This window comes from Lissotriton vulgaris, chromosome 8, assembly GCF_964263255.1.
Source record: "Lissotriton vulgaris chromosome 8, aLisVul1.2, whole genome shotgun sequence".
NCBI classification, from domain to species: domain Eukaryota; kingdom Metazoa; phylum Chordata; class Amphibia; order Caudata; family Salamandridae; genus Lissotriton; species Lissotriton vulgaris.
In genome coordinates, this window is record NC_141696.1 from 148,531,270 (window position 1) to 148,555,530 (window position 24,261).

Consider the following 24,261-nt stretch of genomic DNA (forward strand, 5'->3'; position numbering starts at 1 on the left):
AATTGAACTTTGTTTTCTCTTGTAACCTGCACACTAGTCACTTTGTCCTCCTGTGCACTTTTTGCTACATGATGTATTTTGTTTGCTCACAATTGTCACTTTACCTTATGTAACTTAACGCCTGCTTTTGTAATCTGATCACGTGTAATGTTCTCCTCATGTATCAGTTCTGTTCTTATTGTGAAGCGCTCTGACGCCTTCGGGTAAAGTCTGCGCTATATAAAAATGCATAAATAAATAAATAAATAAATAAAAAATCTGCTCTTCTGTTTTTTGGGGGGGGGGGTCTTGACCTGAGAAAATCTACTATGTGTGTGTATATATATATATATATATATATATATATATATATAGATCCAAAAATACAGGCTCTGCACCTCCAACACTGGCAAACAGAACAAGCACTGGCGTTGCCAATAGGTCTCGCATTAGGAAAGTGTGAGCTATTGGTATTGTAAATGACAATTATTTTTTTTTAATATGTGTTGGCATTGAAAATATATAAATTAATAGCATTGTTATTTACAAAGCCAATAGCTTACACTTTCCTAATGCGAGTCCTATTGGCTATGGGAATGCTTGTTGTTAGCCAGCAAGGACAGTGCTGTTGTGGTGCTGAGTGATGCTGTTATGGTGCTCAGTGATGTGGTGGTGTATTAAAGTGATGTGGTGGTGTCCCAGAGTGATGTGGTGGTGTCCCAGAGTGATGTGGTGGTGTCCCAGAGTGATGTGGTGGTGTCCGTGAGTGATGTGATGGTGTCCCAGAGTGATGTGGTGGTGTCCGTGAGTGATGTGGTGGTGTCCGTGAGTGATGAGGTGGTGTCCGTGAGTGATGAGGTGGTGTCCGTGAGTGATGAGGTGGTGTCCGTGAGTGATGAGGTGGTGTCCCAGAGTGGTGTGGTGGTGTCCCTGAGTGGTGTGGTGGTATCCCTGATTGATTTTGTGGTGTACATCAGTGATGTGGTGGTGTCCCTGAGTGCTGTGTTGGTGTCCCTGAGGGCTATGGTGGTGTCCCTGAGGGCTATGGTGGTGTCCCTGAGGGCTATGGTGGTGTCCCTGAGGGCTGTGGTGGTGTCCCTGAGTGGTGTGGTGGTGTCCCTGAGTGGTGTGGTGGTGTCCCTGAGTGGTGTGGTGATGTCCCTGAGTGGTGTGGTGGTGTCCCTGAGTGGTGTGGTGGTGTCCCCGAGTAGTGTGGTGGTGTCCCTGAGGGATGATGTGGTGGTGTCCCTGAGTGATGTAGTGGTGTCCCTGAGTGATGTAGTGGTGTCCCTGAGTGATGTGGTGATGTCCCTGAGTGGTGTGGTGGTGTCCCTGAGTGGTGTGGTGGTGTCCCTGAGTGGTGTGGTGGTGTCCCTGAGTAGTGTGGTGGTGTCCCTGAGTAGTGTGGCGGTGTCCCTGAGTGGTGTGGTGGTGTCCCTGAGTGCTGTGTTGGTGTCCCTAAGGGCTGTGGTGGTGTCCTTGAGTGCTGTGGTGGTGTCCCTGAGGGCTATGGTGGTGTCCCTGAGGGCTATGGTGGTGTCCCTGAGGGCTATGGTGGTGTCCCTCAGTGCTGTGGTGGTGTCCCTGAGTGGTGTGGTGGTGTCCCTGAGTGGTGTGGTGGTGTCCCTGAGTGGTGTGGTGGTGACCTTGAGTGGTGTGGTGGTGTCCCTGAGTAGTGTGGTGGTGTCCCTGAGTAGTGTGGTGGTGTCCCTGAGGGATGATGTGGTGGTGTCCCTGAGTGATGTAGTGGTGTCCCTGAGTGATGTGGTGGTGTCCCTGAGTGGTGTGTTGGTGTCCCTGAGTGGTGTGTTGGTGTCCCTGAGTGGTGTGTTGGTGTCCCTGAGGGCTGTGGTGGTGTCCCCGAGTGGTGTGGTGGTGTCCCCGAGTGGTGTGGTGGTGTCCCTGAGTGGTGTGGTGGTGTCCCTGAGTGGTGTGGTGGTGTCCCTGAGTGGTGCGGTGGTGTCCCTGAGTGGTGTGGTGGTGTCCCTGAGTAGTGTGGTGGTGTCCCTGAGACACACAGGTGGGGGGAGGGCAGCCGATCCGGGCTGACTCACCGGCGGACTAAATTTACACTAAATATTAGTGTATTGGGAAGAAAACTGTTTTTATTAATGATTTGTCAAATAAGATAGCATCGTTATTAGGAGCACCGCCAGTGCGGGAGGAACATTCTATTTACAATGAATCGGCTCTACGGCAGGTGTAGTATTGGCAATGAAACGTAGTGTTCCTTGATGCGCGGAGGGGGGTTTTAAGATACTGCAGGAGTCTGCAGGGGGGGCGCCGTGAGCTGGAGGTCTTGCGGGGGTGAGCGAGGGCTGAGGGGAAGGGTTATGACTGAGTCTGGGTAGTTAGAGGGGGAGCTGGGTAGTTTCCTAGGGTTATAGGGCGATGGCATCTGGTGTTTTGAAGGGTCCATGAAGAAACGGCGGAGTTCTGTGGTGGTCGGGATGAGGGGATGTGGCGGACAGTAAGGGGGTCTGCAAGGACCGAAGGAGAGGGCGAGCAGCCCGGGACGAGAGAGCTGCAACGCGAGGATGTGGATGACGGGGGGGGGAGGGGTTGGTGGGAGTCTGCGATGATCAGGAGCGGGGGAGGGGGTCCTGGGGGCTTTGATGTGAGAGATAAATTAGGGGCGGGGTGGACTCTGGCAGGGGAGGGAACATGGCCTGGAGAGAGGCCGAAGGGAAGCCGGATGGGGGAGGGAGTGCAATTAACATGGTGTAAACGGTCCGAATTCAACGTAATGTGGGGGCTCTGTGGTCTCTGTTCCTCACAGGAAATGTGTAGCTTTTAGTTGCTGGAATATAGCAGATAGTGGGTTAAATGGACTTGGGACTGCTCACCTACAGCAGCAAAGTCTGGGAGCAACAGGCTTTCAAAATATGCATCAACACAGTCCAAACTGCTGCCCACAGACTCCCATAGCGCTTGTGGATACAAAACAACAGGAGGGAAGGGCGACATCGCATGTCTGGCCCACCCGCCCCGGGGCAACTGCGTGTCCATGCGTTAAGATATTCCTTACACACACGAGATCCTGCTGCCAATACGATCTTGGGACAAATTGGAGGCCAGTTGGAAGCCGGCGGGAGACGGGGCTGCGGAGGTTCAGTGGCTATGGGGAGGTAGGCAGAGGTTGGTGTGAGATTACAGCGCAGATGCTGGGGGGGACAGTGCAGGGGAGGAGAACAGCTAGGGATTATTGTCACTGTGTCGCATTAAATGGCAATATTCCAAAACGATTAAAGGGAGCTTTGGTTTTAAAGTGACGAAAAGTAAATCTTAATGTTCTCATATCCGAAAAACATGAATTACAAAATGAATAGCAGGGCCAGTCTATGAAGTGTTAACAAAGAAAAAAGTAAAGTTTTCAGGTTTTATTTTCCACGGCGGGAGAGCCTGGGGCGGGAATGCGAGCGAGGGGAGGCAGGCAGATTAGGAGGGAAGCCGGATGGGGGCGGGAGAGCCTGGTGGGGGTGTGAATGCGCGAGGGGAGGCAGGCGGATTAGGAGGGAAGCTTGATGGGGGCGGGAGAGCCTGGTGGGGGGCGTGAATGCGAGAACCGAATACTCTGAGCTTTCCAAGTGTTTGTGAAAATGTATTCCTAACTAGCTAAAAGCGTCAGAATACGTGCATGGTTATTACGATCTCTATATTCCAATGTGATTGTCATATCGAAAATAGTATAGCTCAGCTGCTCGTGAAAACTTAAAGCTCATTTTGAAATGGGTTCTCACGAGCTGCAGTTACAAATATGATGTCATTTGTTTTTAATTGGTTATTTTTACCGTGTTTTTATAAGGAGCCCTCGGTGGAAAAAAAGTGGTGAAGTCCGTTTTGTATGTTTACAGATGAGCGCTCCGTAATGTTGTGTGCAGCTGTCCCGGCATCCCCTTTGACTGGTGATGGCTGAATCATAGAGTGATGTTAGAGCGGAAACCCGGGTCCCCTGAATCAGAGTTGTTTTAGGATCCACAGTGTTCCGGTCAGACCTAGGCTCTCTCTCTTGAACATGGCGGCAGTGAAACAGCATCAATCGCTGCTTGAAGAACCTCCGCACCTCAATGGAGAGTTGGAATTAGAGGACAAGGATGATGAGGCAGATACCAGACGGCAAGGCTGTGATTGCGTGGAGAGAGGGGAGGTGCTGGTGTGAGAGGGGGAGGAGTGCTGCTAGGGCAAGGCTGTGATTGCGTGGACAGAGAGGGGAGGTGCTGGTGTGGGAGGGGGGAGGTGCTGGTGTGGGAGGAGTGCTGCTAGGGAAAGGCTGTGATTGCGTGGAGAGAGAGGGGAGGTGCTAGTGTGGGAGGGGGGAGGTGCTGGTGTGGGAAAGGGCAAGGCTGTGTTTGCGGGGAGATAGAGGGGAGGTGCTGGTGTGGGAGGGGGGAGATGCTGGTGTGGGAGGAGTGCTGCTAGGGAAAGGCTGTGATTGCGTGGAGAGAGAGGGGAGGTGCTAGTGTGGGAGGGGGGAGGTGCTGGTGTGGGAAAGGGCAAGGCTGTGTTTGCGGGGAGAGAGAGGGGAGGTGCTGGTGTGGGAGGGGGGAGTTGCTGGTGTGGGAGGAGTGCTGCTAGGAGAGGAGTGAATGCTCGTGCATGTTTGATCACGTGATTCACATGAACTGCAAGAAAACCGCGGCTGAAAGCCCTTTGGTTTGAAGAGAAAATAGCCAACTTGAATTCTCCCCATTTCCCATTCCTGCGGAATGGTAAAGGCGAGACCTAAAAACCACCGCGAGTCCCACAAATTCAGGCAAGATGTGTATTTCGTTAGTTACAGCACAACGGTCTGACGCGTTTCAGGCGAATGCCCTTGCTCACAGATATATATATATATATATAGATAGATATATAGATAGATAACACTAATCACTAGTATATGCAGTAGACCTTTGTACTCTCTACCACTCCTATGTGACTCAGAGTATATACATGGATATACTCTGAGTCACATAGGAATGGTAGAGAGTAGAAAGGTATCTCTTCCTTGAGTGACTTTACTATTTGTACATTTGCAATTTTTCTTTCCATTTGTATCTCTTCCTTGTGTGACTTTACATCTTGTACATTTGCAATTTTTTCCGTTTGTATCTTTTATGTAACGCATGTCTTCTTTGGCATTTTGAGGTTAGTGCTATTTTATTCAACTTTAGTGCGTATATTTGGCCATGGAGGCTGCAGCCTCGGTGCGGGAAGCTCTGCGCACCTTATGTTATTGTTCCAGGTGTGTTGGCAGAAGCGTGTTATTTCCATTTTTTTCTGTTAGTATCTCTTTCTTGTGTGACTTTACAACTTGTTCATTTGCAAAAATGTTTGTTTGTATCTTTTATGTAACTCGCGTAATCCTACATCTTTATGTATCGCAACTGATTCTTTTGTAAAGCGCTCTGACACCTTCGTCCGGTAATGCTCGCGCTATATAAATTCTCATCAAATAAATAAAATAAAAACGTGGAATAGTAGGATTAGGCGAGACTAATTGAGCGTGTTTAGTTCTAGTTTCGCAACACACTTGTATTCTTTGCGAAAGAAGGACACAACTGGGTGTACCGGAAACAATGCTCGATCTACCTCCAGTCACTCTCTCGTGGCCTCTTTTTATTTCTTATTTCCTACTCGAGCTGTCGCACACCACTGACGTACCATTCCGTGCGTCGCACTTCGGATAAGTTCCGGATTACAGGGAAGCTTATAGCTACTTCCGCCGGAAGAGCCCTCCCTTTCCCTTCAGCTGCGCTGTGCAAGATGGCGGTCCAAATTTCCAAGAAGAGGAAGGTGAGCCGTGTTAAATGTTGAAACGGTAACTTCTGGTTGAAGAAAGCCCTCTAATAACACTGGGAGGGTGTTGCCAGGATATGGCAGATCGCTATGGCTCTGCAGTTGTTCTTGTATCATGCTTTGATAGCTATGGATGGCGTCGGATTGAGGCTGGTGGCGGTGTTTTGCTCCCCGCCTTAGACATCGCCTGTGTCACTTGAACCTGCTGAGCGTGGTATGCGTGACCGTCTGCGGGAGGCTGTGGATGCCTCGCTACTATAATTCACGGTAACCACCTGGCGTTGACTAAACGCTGCCCTACAATGTATTCCTTGTTTCGTGGAATGTGCAATGGTGTCTTATGCTGAAAAGTTTGTACCAACTGCGTGTTAGACCGTCTTTTTATGCTTTTCCTTATTACCGGTTTCACTATAAACTGCACCCTTTCAGAGTTTGTCTGTTTTCCCTATACTCGGGTAAAGTTGCCATATTAAGCGCGGTTTCGTTAACTAACTTTATTCTCGCAAAGTAGCCTTATTGTATAGTACGGCCATTATAACCTCAACGTACTCACTAGAACCTTGGCTTATACATGAAATAAAAAATGCTGTTACTTTTGAAAAAGGCCCCCCATTTCCTTTCAGATACAGATATCGGGTAGTTGCACAGGTTTAAGTTGCCTTATGTAGTAACGGTTCCTTAACCACAAGCAATATCTTGTCAGTAGGCCAATATGTTTACTGCATGCTGCTGGTTTATGAACCTTGTGATGAGCTCACGCCACTGCAAAGTAGGTTGCCTGTAACCTAAGTAGCTGAGAAGCAGGAACGAATTAATGGGGGCCTCCTAAGAGTCCGTCTGAAGGCCTGTGTTCGTTACCTGTGCACGTTTTAAACGCTTCCTGTCTACTACCGGTTCTTTCCGAACGTTGAAAATGGAAAATCACTTTTAAGTCCTGCGGAGACACACAGTCGCAGCCGCAGGTAGGTAACACTTGGCCTTGGTGGCTGCCTCTTGAAACGGTTAACAATAAGTGAAAGAGGTTCAGCCGAAACCTAATTAACAAGAAACGGTCAACGTGTGTAGACGTGGTCGTTGCAGGGTGAATAGTGACTTGCGTATGTTTAGTGATACGGGATCCCAGTCTTTAACAAAAAGCAATGTGACTGTTATTTGAAACTTGCATTGCATAAAGTCTAATAGGCTGCTACGAAATGCGGTAAAAGTTTAAGATAAAACATGCTTCCAAAACGTAGATTTGAGTAATGTAAGCAGTGCTATTTTTAAAACGGTCGTTTTAGAAACAGTTAACAGCTCAAAGAATATATGTTATTAGGAAGCTTCAAACCATTCCTTCAACTAATCCCAATACCGGCTTCCAAGCACCCTTTTCGAGATTGCCCACACTTTTTTTTCACTCATGCCGGCACAATGGCACGAAGGCATGTTTAGTCACTTCAACTCCTGGTACCTTGCAGCATGTCTAACTCGTCCCGGTGACTAAAGTGGAGATTGCAGTGGAGGGTTGGCGCTGTCAGTTATTTTTTGACATCAATGGGGCTATCCCACTTTATGAAGCCATAGTTGGTCACATCTCGCTTTAAGGATTTGAGTGTTTTGTGTACCAGAAGTGCTTTTGATATCCGCTGCTCTATCCTGCAGATTGCACGAGAGTCTGGATGTCATGGGAATTGTTATTTTGTCACGAACTGTGGTAAGAACACCGCTTGACTAATTAGATTCTGAATGTCAGCCAGTTTGTCCACAGACATGGATGGATTTTAAAGTTAAGTGTAGACTAGAGTATTATGGTAACCAACACAAGGAGATGATGGACGGTTTGCTGAAACTTTTCAGACACTTGCCAGACCCCCCAGGATATAGCGGCATGGAATAGCAAATTTAGCGGCACAAAAATGGAAATTTAGCGGCACAAATATGGAAATTTTGCGGCATTTTATGTGGCCATTTTTCCTACAACAAACTAGTTATCTTAGTTTTTTTAGTTATTTAACAACGTGAAGCTATGTATATTTGGTTTCTTTACAACGTAGACACTTTGGGGCAGATTTACAAGCCCCTTGCGCTGCTTTTTTGCGCTTGGTGCCACTGTACCTGCTGCACTAATGATGGCTATACCTATCGCCCCTTTTATTAGTAAGCACGTTAAATAGTACAGTGTATTTTGAACACAACCTGATATCCCACCGGATGCCCGTTCCATCCATCTACCCACCCACTCTTCATCCATCCATCCTTCCCCTCATCAACCATCCATCCTTCCCCTCATCAACCATCCATCCTTCCCCTCATCAACCATCCATCCTTCCCCTCATCAACCATCCATCCATCCTTCCCCTCATCAACCATCCATCCATCCTTCCCCTCATCAACCATCCATCCATCCTTCCCCTCATCATCCATCCATCCTTCCCCTCATCATCCATCCATCCTTCCCCTCATCATCCATCCATCCTTCCCCTCATCATCCATCCATCCATCCTTCCCCTCATCATCCATCCTTCCCCTCATCATCCATCCATCCTCTCATCATCCATCCTTCCCCTCATCATCCATCCATCCTTCCCCTCATCATCCATCCACCCTTCCCCTCATCATCCATCCATCCACCCACCCCCTCATCCAGCTACCCTTCCACCCATACATCCAGCTATTTAAATTTTCTCTCCATCCTTCCCCTCTCATCCATCCATCCTCTCTCATTATCCATTTATTCAATCTTTCATTCATCCATTCAACCCATATCCTGGAGTACAGAAAGGTGCCATTGCTTGTTTGTCTTCTATGGCCTGTAGTCCTTTTTTAAATCGGAAAATTGATACTCTGCTAATTCTTTAATCTATAGAATAAAACCATGATTTCATAGTATGCTCATAGAGAGCCCAGCGTTTTTGCACTAAACTTCAGCTTTAAGGAGAAGCTTGCTACGATCCAATGCTAAAAATCGTACATGGATGGAGCACTTAGTGCAACATCTTTAAAGCAAGGTCAGACATTTTGCTAATACAATTCACATTAGAGTAGAAGTGCAAGCACATAGACAGTTCCGGGTGTGCATGCTGCAGATAATCTCTCAGCAATGCAAGATTCAAGTTAAAAAAAATATATTAACAGATTTAAGGTAGCGTGTCTTTTGTTTTCAATTTAAATTGTTCTCCGTTTCTTTCCCAAATTGACTTGCTGACTGTTTAAATTTGCCAGGTCAGTAAATGAGCCTTCTCACAGGCCTAAGACTCGAAGGTCCTATTCCTGTCACTGCAAACCCTTTACCATTACACTCGAAGGAGAACTGCTCTGTCCGATTCCTGCTCCATCCTCTGTGACAACAACCCATCCCCCCCTCCCCTCCTGTTGATGTGTAAGGTGAGGGCTCCCATTGTCATTCTTGTGGGCCTGGAAGAGGTGCGAACGAGCGCAGTCCCGGGCAGCTCTGAATGACAAAGAAACTAGACCTTCACACTGCCAGCTGCAGCCGAGCTGCTTTAACCCTCTGACCCCAGTGTCTGTAGATCATCTACAGGTGTGGGGCAACCGGTGCATGTCTTTGGATAAAGCAGACCCCCCCAGGATATAGCGAAAAATGCCGCGATTTCTACAAAAATGCCGATTTCGCAGGCATTTTTGTAAAAATCTCGGCATTTTTAAAAAAGTACCGATTTCGCGGCAAATCGCGATATCCTGGAGGGTCTGACTTGCCCCAAGTGACAGATCAGGGTCAATCATCGTTCTTTAGCTCACTTTGCCACCTCAGTTCAGACCCAGCTATGTGCAAATCAGTCTTGACCCTGTGCCTCATGGGAACAGTCCAGCCCAAATTGCCAATCCACGTCTTTCCTGAACCGGACACAAGCATCCTGGAACCGCTTTCGGGTAACACCCCCTCATCAGCAAGGCTAGCTTGAATCCAGTGAGCAAGGGACCCACTTCTGGTATACCCTGCCAACAAGAGTGTAGAGTATTAAGAGATCCAGGTTTATCGACCTGGAAGTACCTTGGGTGGATGAATGCTGACTAGTTTACTATGTGCCCTTGTTTCGTTGGCAGCATCGTTAAGAGGATGTTATTTCCACACATACTTAACTAGATAAGCTAGTTCCCCATGTTGGCTGTTACTTAAGTGAGTAGTCCCCCCCCCCCCCCCCCCCCCCCATCTCAAATCATCTGTATACATTAAAACGTCTGCAGTAATAATGCACACACTGTTGGTGAATGCGGGCCCTACGGCCAGACGTACTTAAGTGTTCAGCCAAGGGTTGGATAGGTTGTTGCCTCACGGTCAGAGCTGGCCACTTATGAGTTGGGGAACGAGGTTCTAGCCTAACGTTGGCTCAGCTTCTTGTGATTCTGGGCAAAAATCACTTAATTTCCCCAAGAAATGAATGTCCCTGTGTAAGGGAACTGGTGCGCCTGTAAAGCGCTCCAATACCTTTGAGCCGATCTCGTGTTATATAAATCTGCACAAAAAAGGGGGGGTAGCTTTCTTAAGTTTTACATAGCAGTCTTAATTCCTCAGTAGTGTGGCTTCAATTTAACTGCAGCAAGGTGATGAATGGAATGCTTGAATTAATCTCAGTCGCTGGCAATCGCATATTTTTTCTCCCGCCCTCCACATCAGTTTGGATCCAGTCGTGTGGAAAGCAGTCTTGACCCTGCTCCAGTGGGAAACTGGCACTTTATTTTGAGGTCTATTTAATTTCTGCATTCTACTGTCTAGGTTAGAGGGACATGTTTTTAGACAGGTCATAGTTGCATGCTTGTATTTTAGCAAGAACTCCACTATGCTTATTTCTAAATGTAATTATCAGTAATCTTATTTTTTGGCTTGATGGATAGATCCGCTCTGGTTCTGCTGTCGTGCATTTCAAGAGCCCCCACAAATAGCATTACATTGCTGATACTGGAGAATTAAACTTATGTTGTTTTTTCCTCAGTTTGTTGCTGATGGCATCTTCAAAGCAGAGTTGAATGAGTTTTTGACTCGTGAGCTGGCTGAAGATGGCTACTCTGGGGTGGAAGTCAGAGTTACACCAACTAGAACTGAAATAATCATCCTTGCCACCAGGTACGACACTAATCGTAGGTTGTCATCTTTTATAGATTAATGTAGTTCGGTATGTATGATTTCTAGAGTAAAATGGATTGTTTTGAAGAACGTTAAAGGTCTTTCAAAAATGCCCGTCCAGCTTCCTCAGGGCAGTTTCTCAAAAATGAAATGCTGAGGGGAATGGCATGGACAAGTAGCAGTCTTGAAGTTGCTGTATGAACAAGTCTGTGCTTCCAACTGCTTGGAAAATGGGTCTGATGAAAGATTCGGTCAGCCCTGTTTTCTTTTTCTGAACTACACTTTTGCCCATTAAGCATACCGCACTCCTTCAGTGATGATACGATGACGAGTCTGTAAGGACAATTCTTGCTCGGGTGCCTAGCTCCATTTCACGTTCTGTGCCGTGGACGTCTAGTCCTCGGGCTTGGATTGTTCTTTCATTGATGACATAGAGGCATTTGTCTGAGAAGGATTTCTTTGCAACAATGTGAGTAACTCGCTTTTTGGTAATTAGTAAGCAACCTTTGGCTTTTTCCGTATAGTAAAGAGAAAAAACTAACCATTGTCAATCTGTTTTTAGGACCCAGAATGTTCTGGGTGAGAAGGGTCGTCGTATCCGTGAACTGACTGCTGTTGTTCAGAAGAGGTTTGGCTTTCCTGAGGGTAGTGTGGAGGTAAGCAATATTTGTATAAACTTCAAAATTGCTGTAAGCTAAATTTTTCTGTTCGATTACTTCATTTGGCAAAAATGGTAACATTGAACAATGATCAATCAAAGAGTTTCTTTCATGCAATGTGTCTTAGTGGTAACTTGAAGACCAGTCTGACTTCCTTCTCCTGTCTCCATGAATAAAAGCTGCTGCGATCTGCAAGCATTGTTCTGTTTGATAGGTCAGACTTGAATGGTGGTATGAAGACCGCATTGCTAGTCATTTGTCGGATAAAATGCTATTTATTATGCCAGAATGTGTTTTTTTTGTTTTTTTTTTTTAAATGGCTTTTGTATCGACCTTGTGTTCCGAAATCCTGTTACTTTGTATACGTACACTCGTTTGTATACGTACACTCGTGACATCAACCGCCCAGCACAAATTTGGAAGTTAGTCCAGTCGTTTCTTACTCTTCCAGTTTATATGGTTGTACACAACTTTTGAGTTCATGCTGTTCTAGGCATTTTATTCTTTCTGTTGTGTTGATACATTTTCATGGCTGTCTTAAGGCATGTGCAGAGAGGTGTCGGGAGCATCAGCCTTTCAGGAAAGCCCATGCTTATGGTTGCCAGATGCACTTCTGATCTTTCTGCATGTAGATTGCACAGATGCGGTTTACCCAGCCTGCTTTGTATACATGACGGAAGTTTGTTCTGTTGCACACTTACATGTGCAAAGTGAATACATAATTGCAGACTTATCCAGCCAGTCTCATTCCACCTTCGAACATCTTGTCTCCTGTCTGCTTTTAGATCACCTGTCTTTTCTTAAAAGGCCTCTTAAATAAATGGCGTTGTACTCTTCCCCCATGTGTTCACATCAACAAAGTCTCGTAAATGATGGATCATTTATTTTCCATCTTCATATGTAGAAATGTAATTCACTTTTCTGCTTTATATCAGTCTGAGTGACCGGGATCCCAAGCTCTTCTGTAATGGCCAGCAGTGGTGTACTAGACAGCCTTATGAATGGCTTGACAGTAGGGCCAACCTTTCATGCCAATGTTAGTTGAAATCTCAAAATAGTACTTGCATTTACTTTAATCTTAATTGACCTTTGATATCTTGGACTCCTTTTGTCGTGATTATTTTCCTATTGAGAATTATTTCAGCTTGTCATTTGCTTTCTAAGAAACATGTCCCATTTTAGTACCGCTTCCTTCGGTTTACAGAATAAGCGGCTATGCTAATGGGATAGAGCAAACCTGCCATCGTCTGAAGGAGATGATGGATTTTGACTGTCTCTTCTATATGAAATGGTTGAACAAGTATTAAGAAAATAATGCATTTTATTTAATAAATCCTTACCAGAAATGGTTACTAATTCTTGGTGCGTACCGGATGCATGCCCTCTGAGATCCCAGAATTGATCTGCTTTTGAGCACATTATTGGTATATGCTGAAGACTTTTCTAACCCCATCCATGCTCTGAGCTCTTCATGAGCCACGGAACGCTCACATGCAGGGATAATTCCCCTGCTGTGCTGAACGTTCCACAGGAACGGGTGTGCTTATGACTAGCTCAGCTCGTCATGAGCATGGGGTTGCTGCGCGCACCCCCGTCCCCCAGCACAGCAGGGGAATTACCCCCGCACGGAAGGGGTTAATGGACAGTACCAGGCCTGAAATGGGATTAGTGGTGGCTTTTGACAATTGTATAGTTTTCTACGGGAAAAGTAAGGTCCAGAGATCCTGGTACTGGATATTGATTCCTAAAATCTTGGAGGAACGTTTGCTTGAGGCTCTGGACCTCCTCAACCTCGCTCTGAACAAGTAGAAGTGAAGGTGTAAGCATATGTTCCCCTCTTCCAAGATTTTTTTTTTTTTTTTTTGGACAGCTGCATAATTTATTTTCTAAAACACAACAGAATCCAATTTGGTTTGAGTGAAGGTAGTTCTTTAATTTTCATTCATTGCTTTGTCAATCAGTTTCACTCTTTTGATTATTTTTATAGACCGTTGTTACAGAAGAGAACCGCCAACACATGTTTCGCCCTATGTGGCAAATCGAGCCAGGGCTTTCTCAAGGCCAAACATTATGTACATAAGTCATATATTCTGACGGGTTGAAAATATTCCAAATTGCTTCAAGGTAGTCTATTAACTACAACCAATTTCTTAATAATATGGTTCCAATGGAATCCAATAGGTGGACACTTTATTCAATTCTCCTCTCCCCACCTAAATAAAAGCTCCTGTATAGATAGCAGTCAAATAATGTAATGGGCACCATGTGTTCTTCTCTTCACCCATCTAAGGGGGGCGGAGATTGAATAATGTGTCCGCCTATTTGATTCCATGGAACCATATTATTGAGACCTTGGATATTGTTCATATTCTACCTTGAAGCAAATTGGAATATTTATTTAATTTCTTATAAAGCGCTAACAATCATCCAGGTAGGATATCACGGCGCTATGATTGCTAATGTGCATGTGAATATTTTCAACTCCTGTCAGATTATGACCTATGTACATAATGTTTGGCCTTGAAAGCCCTGGCTCGATTTGCCACTTAAAGCAAAACACGTCGGCTGTTCTCTTCTGTAACAACTGTCTATAAAAATAATCAAGAGTGAAATGGATTGACAAAGCAATAAATACAATAAAAAACGACCTTCACTCAAACCAAATTGGATTGTGTTGTGTTTTAGGATAGTGTTGTGTTTTCGAAAGAATTATCCTGCTGTCCAAAAAATAGTGTCTTGGAAGAGAGAAACATATGCTTACACCTTCACTTCGACAATAGTGTAGGTGCCTGGCCCATAATGTTTAATTGCCTCCCACCATGACCTGCCTCTGGAGACTGAAAAATGGTGGGAAGATTAATGCCAGCCACCTTAATTAATTGGTTTATGGTATAACTTTTTCTTCTGCCCACTGTAGCACAGTGTGGACAGCAGGTCAGCGTATTTAAGCCATTGAATAACCTCACTGTGAGCTACTACCTTCTATTAAAAAAGCGCCTCCACATATTTAGTCTCCCCTCTGGCTGTCTGACTATTATGGCAGTCCTTGAGATTGAAACTATTTTTTGCTTTTTAATAACTTTTTTAAAAAAATGTTAATGAAGCTTCCAGCTGCTCATCCATATTTCAAAAAAGCCATATACAACACAATAAAAATTGGCTTTTCCATTGCTTGTTTTCTCAGTGTTGGCATACATGTGGGCTAGGTCAGATTTTCTACATAGCAAATGTTATCACAACAGCGATGGGTTTTTAATAAGGATAGTTCGCTGTGACTTTGAGTACCTCTAGTTATTCGAGGTAGACGCAGCCTTTGCAGGCCTTGACAAATCTACTTGCCCACTCACTATGGAGTCAGATTTGATCAGGTTGAGCTATTTTTTAGGATCCACTGATTTTGTTCAGGTCAGTGAACTTAAGTTAAAATGGAAAAGGTGTTTGTTTGTTCAGAAAGTGAATGAGCAATAAAGATGCCTTTTTAATCTAGTTTTAATCATTACACATTCTGTCTGTTCAAAGACCAAGATCAAATATCAGTTTGTCGTTTTACTAATTGCTGCTTTATTTTATCCTGGAAAATAGTTTTTACTTTTTCTCAATACAGTTGGGGGTTTTTGTCAAGTGAGCTGTCTTAACAATTATTGTGGGGGGGAGGCTGCGATGTAGATGTGTTTTTTTTCTTCTAACGCACCATTTAAATAGCTGTAAATACTTCTCCCTTTTTTTTGTTTAACGACCCGCAGTTATGAGAGGATTTCCCTTTTTTTTGTAATTCAGAAGTTTTACGCAAACAAATATCTAATTGTGAGCAAAATAAATCTGAACACGTTTCTTGTGGCTGTGCAAATGTCACATATTTGCTGAAACTAATTTCCAAACATTGTACACTACATAGTCTTATCACTAAAACTGTCGGTGGGAAATGGTGTGGCCATTTCAATGAAAGATCTGATGACAGCAATAGTGTGCTACCACGTCACACTTTAGTTATGTACTTACTAAAAGGGATGGCGTTTAAATATTAAACATTCCTGCCCCCACCCTGATATCAATGCTGTTAAATGAAGAGGCATGTCAGGGGTGATGTATCCTAAGTGGCTAGATTTGTATTGCATATGGAACAAAAATTTAATATATTAAACCAATTAAGTTTTTTTTGTACAGCAGATACGTTGTACTAGTGTATTGGAAGGTGTTTCCATATGTGGCAATGAAGATCATGGCGGTTCAGTGAATTTAAATTGCCGTAGATCACATAATTTGAAACTAGGTTATGGGTCAAGAGCATTACAGCTGGGTTGAGTAGATGATTTAAGACCCACATGACCTGCAGTTCTAGTGAACTAGTTAGGATTTTTAAGGGACCACTTTCTACTGAAAATGGCCTTTGTAGCAGGATAGTCTCCAACCTGGGGCACCTGCAACAGAGGCACAAAGGGATATATATGAACTATCTGCCCCTGCATATGGACACACACAACCTGTCATTAGGAAAAAGACTAACTGGTGGTTTTACCAGAGACTCCTCGCTCTGCAGAGCTGACTGCAACCCCCTTTACCTTGCTACCATCTACCAAGTGGCTGTGCCACGGGAAGGACCATCACATTTCTGTAAGCAATGTGTTACTTTTTCCTCACTTCACTGCCTAGGTCTCCTGCCTGCATCCTGATATGCTTCCACTGTCAACACATCATACCACCTGCACTCCCCCAAACAAACCTGCTCACAGGAACCGACCTGTGATGATCAAAATGAAACTCGCAGGTCTTCATAACTGCTTTGCATGTACATCAAATGCATACACTACAGTGGCCACATACGTAAACATACAGTTGGATGGGATTAGGAGGCCAAACTGTTTGAAAATGACCACATTGGCGAGACACTCAACCAGTGCCAAGTAACTCCTTTTTAGTGAGTGGAAAAAACCTTTTATGTACAGAGTAGTGAGTAAGATCTTGCAATGAGCTTTTTTTTTCCTCTCCTGTGCAAACTTCCAATGTACAGACCCTGTGCCATGGTTGAGATACTCAAGACTGTTTATCCAGGTACTAAACAAGCATTGAGAGACAATCTGGTATCTGTTGGCTTTGCCAATAGCTGGTTAGCCATGCTGTACAGCATCCCCATGCTTTGCAGATTTGCTAAAGAAAATCAACCGAAAAGACACTGATGCAAGTGCTTTATTTACTGAGTCGGATCAGTAAATTAATGAAGTTAGTGCAAATGTTTTCTTTCTGTAAAAAGTGCTGGTGTAACTCGGGGCAGAGGTTGGGTAAGCATCACAAAGGACACAGGTGGGTGAAGCAGGTGTGGAAGCAACGTAGGCGAAGGGTGGAAGGAACTGGCAAGAAAAATGCAGTGGGGTGAGTTTAAACAGATAAGGCAATCCTTGGGAGAAGTTCATGAGGACCAGCACATCATGGGGGAGAAGCATGCAAGGTGACAAGGCAGCTGTCTGGCCATATGAGAGCAGTGCAGTATGGATGCAGCTAGAAAACACATGCACTTAAGAGGACTTAACCCCAAAACCCATGGTGAATGGGGATACGCTTTCAATTTGCACCCAATACATGCGGGCTGCATGCCAGTACAGTCTGCTCTGCTTCTTAAATGGTGTAATATGAGCTTGATGCCCGAGAACTTCTAGTCCTAAAAATCACTACAATTAATGGGATATTTGTTTTTAGTTGCCTTAAAGGGCACTTTAACCTTAACTGTTAATATTTAATTTTCTAAGCTTCGTGGATCCTCAGAGTCCCAGTGCCACCGGTTAAGAACCAGTGGTTTTCAGTATTTCTTGTTCACTAAATGTGCAGTACAATTTACCTACATTTGCTGAAATGAGTAGCATCGATTACACCTTTTTAAACGTGGCCTATTGTAAGTTGTTTTTTTGTTCTTTGGCCAATGTACTTTCTAGCACTTATAAGTGTTGCAATTAATGCTGACAGCCAAGGACCTCCTAAATCCTTTTTTAGACTGCTGCTTTAGATTTTCAATCCTAACTAACCATTTCCCACTCTTAGATCGGTTTTTGCTTTGTATACCGTTTAATCTTTTCAAACTAATTTTTTGTTTCGACAGCTCTATGCTGAGAAAGTGGCTACAAGAGGTCTGTGTGCCATCGCCCAAGCGGAGTCTCTGCGTTACAAACTTCTGGGAGGCTTAGCGGTGCGTAGGTAAGCTGTATTAACTGCATGTATCACTTGTGCTTGAATGCTGCAGTCATCTGTTTACCCTTCAGTGAAGATACGATGCCGAGGCTGATGGGACATGTCATTGTCCAAGTGTCCAATACCACGTCACGTTCTGTGCTGTGGTTTTACGGCCTTGGACTTTTATTGTCCTGTAATTGATGATCAAGAGGCATTTGTCTGAGAAGGGATTTCACCAACATTGCAGGTTATTTGGAAAGTAACTCATTTGTACAGACCATAATCTCATTGTTGTGCTCTTTACAAATTCGCACCCACTTGGCATTTTTAGCCCAGGCTTTCACAAACTACGCTTTGGGGTTCTTTCTGACTTTGTATCATGTAAGGTCTATGTAAAAAAAAAAAAAACGAGGTGTCTGGTGAGCAGAAGAGTGGCTTCTGATGAGGTTACTGAAATAGTTTATCGTAAGCCAATTGGATGTGGCCCAGAATGTATACAAACTGTTCACTAAATAAATTTACCTGCGTTTTACCTTTCTTGATTTCTCTAAGTGGTATCACTACACTTTTAGATACTTAAAAGCTTGATAATTTAGGACTTGTATTTTGTTCTGTTAACATGATGCTTTATAAATGTCAATTCTCCTTCCCAGAGCTTGCTATGGCGTCCTGCGTTTCATCATGGAGAGTGGCTCCAAGGGCTGCGAGGTGGTGGTCTCTGGTAAACTTCGAGGCCAGAGAGCCAAGTCCATGAAGTTTGTGGATGGCTTGATGATCCACAGTGGAGATCCTGTGAACTATTATGTTGATACTGCAGTCCGCCACGTGCTGCTCAGGCAAGGTAAGTGCTTAAAGGCATTTATTGATCTGGAATTTAAATAGTTGGTTTTGTCTACTTCAATATACTACCTCACTAACAGGTTTCAGTGGTGTATTTCAATGCTTTTCTATGTTAGGTCTTTTAAGTCACCTGACCGTTTAGGCCCACTTAAGTTCATGCCGTTTTTGCTGGAGGATTATCAAATTGCTTGGGCTACCAGTGTTTCATTAGACTTTCTGTTCTTAAAATGTAATGTTCCCCCGAAATTAATTGTGTTCTGGTAGAGCCATAGCATCAACTGAACCCTCACAATTTTGACTTGTGCTTAGGCAGCGCCATGGATCACCAGATTGTTTCTAAACCCTTCCGTGATGATACGATGACGAATCGGAATGGACATATTCTTCAAGATTCTACCTGTTCAGTGCCACGTTCTGTGGTTCTGTTTTAGGCAGTCTTGAGGCTGTGTCCTTTTTCATGAATGACCCTGAGGCATTTGTCTGAGGAGGGTTAATGAACTGCCAGTCCTGGTGCGCGCCTGTAGTGCAGCTTGAAGTCCCGAGTCATTACCAGCTAGTAACAGTCTTTAGGGATGACCTTGAAAGCTATCCCAGTTAAAAAAAACTTCTATCCTCCTATTTCATCTTGTGGATTTTAGAATCGCCAGTACAAGTGTATGAGAGATGCAGCTTTTCACGGTCAATGTTGTTTACAGGTGTGCTTGGCATCAAAGTGAAAATTATGCTGCCATGGGACCCAAGTGGCAAGATTGGGCCCAAGAAGCCACTGCCTGACCATGTCAGCATTGTGGAGCCCAAGGACGAGATCCTACCAACAACTCCCATGTCTGAGCAGAAAGGAGGAAAACCAGAACAGCCACCAGTACAGCCGCAGCAACCACCAGCCATGCCTCAGCCAGTTCCTACAGCCTAATGGGTATGTTGTGCCTAACACGAGTTTTATTCTTCTATGACACTAATGAAGAATGTCAGTGTGCTGCTAGGTACATGTAATCTTTTAGTTGCAGTGCCCCAAATTGCATTTCAGCTTTCTTTGTGTTTTTGCAGTTTAACTTTGGTGACCCATGTCATTCCTTGAATCTGCTGTGAAGTTAATCAAATCCTTTCTCGGGTGCACTTGTTTCTGGATATATTTCCATCTTTGGTGCTCATATTGCCTGGCTTATAAATTATATTTCGTTGGTGGGTAAAGCTTCTTTATTTGATTCGTGTTAGGAAAAAGTCTTAAAGTACATTTTTATAAGGGAGCATGGAGAGAACAGCGCCTGAGTGCATTGGTTTCAGGACTCCATGCAAAATGTTAGCTTTGATAGTCAAGTGGGATAAATCCAAATTACGATTCAGATTCTGGCCAAGCCATAACTGTTACAACAAGGGCTCCAATACCCCATGCTGTTTGGGCTGTAAGGACTATATACTCTTCTGGCGACTGGGTTGCAGCACGGACTTAAACCTTGTTTGTGGCCATGATAATACTTAGTGTAGCAATTCAATTGCACATTTGCCTGCTGTAGGTGGTTTTGGGGGTTTGGCTTACGTTGGGGCATATTGGTCTTTTGTCCTCGTATCTGCAAAAGATGGAGTGTTCCCAAATGGTTCTTAGTCACTGAAATTATGCTGCATATGAGCACTAAATTATGCGTCTTGAGTTGACCAAGTTTTCCGGCAAATTATGCGGCTAAGTTTTGACTGTATTTACTTTATTATTTTGTAATTTTTGCAAACGGTAATGCAGCCTGGGCCAAAAATACACCTTGCTATTTTAATCACCAAGTACCGAAATAAGCAACTGAAAGACACTCAGTTAAACTTTTCGAAGGGCCTTACGGTAGCACATGACTGCACGTTTTAAGTAATTGGACCCGTTTGAGCTATAATTATTTTTTGGGGCATCTGCAGATTGTTGCATATGGATACAATATGCATTGCCACCAATTGAAAATGATAGGATAAAAGCATTGGCATTTGGTTGGTTTCTCGTTATGCGGGCCCTATTTATTTTCTAGTTGTGTAAAGATTTAACAACGGTTGCAAACTGGTCCCCATGACAACGTCTGCTTTCTTAAAATATGTAGGTGGTTAATTTTTCCAAATTGATTTTTGATCTTCATAGTACTGCCCCTGCAAATTGTGCTCTTTAAAATTAATCTTTCCCGCAATTACAGTCCATTAAGAAGTCCTAACAGTAGCTTGGCTCCTAATCTTTTTATGCAAATCTCATTTATCCCTCACAGGGGAATGGTCAAGCTTTAAGTGGTGTGATTTGAGCGCCCTTTCTCTTATTACCAGTATACCATATGTAAACATTTCACACATGGACACGTCCCATAATCTGATGGAATCCCAGAGCTTCAGTCTTGGAGTCCTCTCCCTGCCAGTCATGTGCTATCGGATGACAAGCGCCCAGTCAATGCAGGGCACCACGGAAGACCCCTTTGCTTCTTGTGGTAGCATGTGAGAGAATATTCAAATAAGTGTCCCCTTAGCGAATGGGTGTTGTACGGCCTGGTGGGACATTCATTTTAACATTCTTGGAGGGCGTTGACTCCGAGCGTCGAGGAAAGGGATTGCAGGATACTTACTGGTCGTTATTACAATAAAATCTGTATGAAAGTGGTTACAGTTTACAAGAATCCACATGACAGCATCAAGTACTGTTTACTTGATGATCTCATGTCTTTGTTCTGTAGGTTTTTAGGTCGCAGCCTACCAGAGTTTTTTATTTTTTCTAATAAAACACTTTAGGACTTCAGAAGGTTGACCTAAGAATGCATTCCGCCTGTTGCTTGCTATTGGCTTTTTGGTTTGTAACTCGTTTTTTAGGTTTCGCCTGGCATCTGCTGCGCAGCAGCGTTCGCGCAGGCAAAACTTTGGAGAAGAGTATGGTGCCTTTGTCACGCCTCTCACTTCCATTGGCTAGCTCCATAAATGGAGGCTAGCCATTGGAAGTGAGATCTGTCCGTCATGGTCCGAGGCGATTCGTGGGCGTTCCGGCGATGTTTTTCTTATCCTGCCCCTTTTAGCACATCATGCGGCGGTGGGCGGATTTTTTTTTAATGTTTGTGTTGGCCATTTTTAACGTGTCGTTTGTAGGGGTGGGTTGCGTGATGTCCTGCTGTCCGTTCCCGCTCCCCTCCCGCTGTCCGTGTTCCCGTTCCTGCCCCCCTCCTGCTGTTCGTGTTCCCACCCCCCCCTCACGCTGTCCGTTCCCGCCCCTCCCCCCCTCCCGCTGTCCGTGTGGAGGGGAAGATGTGTACAGAGCTCACCCTCCCCATGAAGGCTTGTAATCTGCTGGGTGAGTACCTATCGTGACCTACATTCACACGAACAAGTGAGTCCCCGGCCTTTTGTTCTTGCATTGCCTCATAATCGGCTTATACTTTCGGTGTGCCTGGAAGCGTGGTGGAACAAAGGGGGGAAGCTGCGGTGCTCTGCCTGGTACCCAGCCCTGCTGGGAGGGGTCTCTGTGCTGATGGCGGCGCAGGCCCGCCTGTCTGGCAGCCTTTGTTGTGGCACAGCGTCGGTGCGCCCCTCATGCCTGCTGGTGAATGGGCTCTGGCCAGTCATGGCTGACTTAACTCTGCACGACCACGTTGGCCCGGGAAGCAGTGGGATTGGCTACAGAGCAAGTGTTATTGTTGGACAAGTGTGGCCTTTGTGCACTTTAGTGATGGCACGTGTGTATAGCGCCATCAAGCTAGAAACCAGAGCTTTCCAAGTGCCTAACAAGAGTTTATGCCACCACTTACAAGCATGTTGGCTGGCCACACCAACACGTGTGTACTTATTGTGAGGGGTGTAAAGATCTTGTCTCGTGGTTGCTTGGGCTGAGCCGTGTGTTGTGATACTCAGCGTCACACGGTGATTCATAAGGCAGTGCGCAGAATTTGAGTATGTCTGGTGGACTTTGGACACAGTGTCACACAGCTCAGCCTTTCAACTCCTGACATCGTTGAGGGGTTAGCCATTGTGACGTCACCAAGTTGTAGGTCTCTTATGGCGTCATGGTTTCAGCTGGTGTGAAATTGTGGGTATTTATCGAACACGAATTGTCTTCCCAGGATAACTTTATATTTTTTGTATGATGGGCCATTTCTTACGCACATTAACATGATCCAAGTTTTGTGTCATTGCATCTCTATTGTGCAGAATTCACATGACCTCTGCCCTTGCGGTTTATGTCCCCTTACGTGTTTTCTGTTCAACATAGCTCACACCTCAGTATCTAGAGAACCCGGGTGCCCTGAGCAAGCACAATTCGAAAAACCTTAAGGCTTCCGATATCCCTCTGGGATGGGAGACATCACTGTTGTGCTCGTAAAACGCACAAATGGACCGTTAAAAATAAAGATGTGGCCCGTGAGGACGAGGGCGATTACCAGCGGAATCCTTTGTCCCCCCTCCCTCCGATACGGAGTGCCCATCCACTCCTGAGCTTTCCCCTCACAAACCGTCTGTTCTGATGCTTCTGCCCAGTCAGGCCAATAGACGTGAGCCAGGATTACAACTGGGAGAGTTCTCTGAGTGATTTAACTTACTGCCGTGCTCGCCCTCACCAGCCCATTCTGCATGATCTGCGGCTAGGCGCTTCTGCTCTGAGCTCAGGTCAACCTCCCTGTCTACAACATGAGGTCTGACTCTGCAGCAGTAGAGCGCATCCGTGCCTGCCATTTTGCCCGCCCCCTCTCCGTGGATGGCTGCCTGACCGGAGCGGACGCACCAATACAGTTACAGCGTGGCCATGATTTTATTTTGCAAATGGGACCTGTTACCCGTGGGCGGGCTGAGGAGTGAGGAGGACCGGCTGCTAGGGAGTGCAGGGTGCAAGGGAGTGCAGGGTGCAAGGGAGTGCAGGGTGCAAGGGAGTGCAGGGTGCAAGGGAGTGCAGGGTGCAAGGGAGTGCAGGGTGCAAGGGAGTGCAGGGTGCAAGGGAGTGCAGGGTGCAAGGGAGTGCAGGGTGCAAGGGAGTGCAGGGTGCAAGGGAGTGCAGGGTGCAAGGTGCAAGGGAGGGCAGGGTGGCTAGGGAGGGCAGGGTGGCTAGGGAGGGCAGGGTGGCTAGGGAGGGCAGGGCTCAGGGCCGAGCCGACTTGAAATGGGACTTAAGTGTAAGCACCTGCTACCCCATTGTACCAGCTATTGAAATTGCGAGTACCCTCCTTTTAAAATGTTAAAATACCAAAGTCCACGTTCATATGGATTCTCAAGTGATATATACCCTATCTTCAACCGCAGTTAGGAGTTTGCTTGAAAAGCTCACGCTGTGTTGATATAAAATTAAACTAAGATGTGCTTGTGGCATAAAGAGTACTTAATCCTCCTGCAATCTGTGTTTTCTTAACACTGCTTTATAACTGGAACTACTTTTCACCACCATCTCTTTTCTTGCGACTTATTTTGAATCCTTTCAGTGATGATACGATGACGAGTCAGAAAGAACATGTTCTTTTCTAAGTTAACTTGTCCAGTGTTACGTTCTGTACTGCTGGCTTAGTTGCATTAAAGACATGTTCTATCTCATGAATGAACTCGAGGCATTTGTCTGAGAAGGGTTAACCGTAATGTTAAGCTGTATAAAATGCATTGGAAAACAACAATGTTCCAGCCTTATTTCATCAAGTTTGCAAAGCTGTGCTGGATGAACACATTCTTACTGGATTTTCTTCTTTTTTTGCAGGTCACGGTGCGCCTGAGAAATGTCTGGATACAGAGCTGTAAAAAAATAAATATGAAAGACCAAACTCTAGTTGTGTTGAATTTTTGATGGTAGTCTATCCTCTGAGTGGG

The 24,261-nt window shown here is 45.1% G+C and overlaps 1 protein-coding gene and 5 non-coding genes across 6 annotated transcripts; all 6 read left to right on the forward strand.

Moving 5' to 3' along the window:
* Positions 1–5,627: 5,627 nt before the first annotated feature.
* LOC147693646 (small ribosomal subunit protein uS3-like) lies at positions 5,628–24,215 on the forward strand. Its single transcript, XM_086933858.1, has 7 exons — positions 5,628–5,754; positions 10,689–10,819; positions 11,382–11,475; positions 17,567–17,661; positions 18,291–18,478; positions 19,173–19,393; positions 24,152–24,215. The coding sequence occupies exons 1-6, from the start codon at positions 5,725–5,727 to the stop codon at positions 19,388–19,390; spliced, it is 756 nt and encodes a 251-aa protein (XP_086789984.1). The 5' UTR covers positions 5,628–5,724; the 3' UTR covers positions 19,391–19,393; positions 24,152–24,215.
* LOC147693647 (small nucleolar RNA SNORD15) lies at positions 11,128–11,272 on the forward strand. The gene has a single exon (XR_015299552.1). It is a non-coding gene; the product is annotated as a small nucleolar RNA SNORD15 (small nucleolar RNA).
* On the forward strand, positions 12,648–12,784 carry LOC147693648 (small nucleolar RNA SNORA29). Its single transcript, XR_015299660.1, has one exon. It is a non-coding gene; the product is annotated as a small nucleolar RNA SNORA29 (small nucleolar RNA).
* LOC147693649 (small nucleolar RNA SNORD15) lies at positions 17,721–17,865 on the forward strand. Its single transcript, XR_015299555.1, has one exon. It is a non-coding gene; the product is annotated as a small nucleolar RNA SNORD15 (small nucleolar RNA).
* On the forward strand, positions 18,821–18,966 carry LOC147693650 (small nucleolar RNA SNORD15). The gene has a single exon (XR_015299553.1). It is a non-coding gene; the product is annotated as a small nucleolar RNA SNORD15 (small nucleolar RNA).
* LOC147693651 (small nucleolar RNA SNORD15) lies at positions 23,880–24,025 on the forward strand. The gene has a single exon (XR_015299554.1). It is a non-coding gene; the product is annotated as a small nucleolar RNA SNORD15 (small nucleolar RNA).
* Positions 24,216–24,261: the final 46 nt, after the last annotated feature.

Excerpts from the sequence above, each read along its gene's own strand:
- LOC147693646 (XM_086933858.1), top strand. The coding sequence starts at position 5,725 with ATGGCGGTCCAAATTTCCAAGAAGAGGAAG. Across the intron at positions 10,820-11,381 it reads ATAATCATCCTTGCCACCAG|GACCCAGAATGTTCTGGGTG; the intron begins GTACGACACTAA and ends ATCTGTTTTTAG. Across the intron at positions 17,662-18,290 it reads GGAGGCTTAGCGGTGCGTAG|AGCTTGCTATGGCGTCCTGC; the intron begins GTAAGCTGTATT and ends TCTCCTTCCCAG.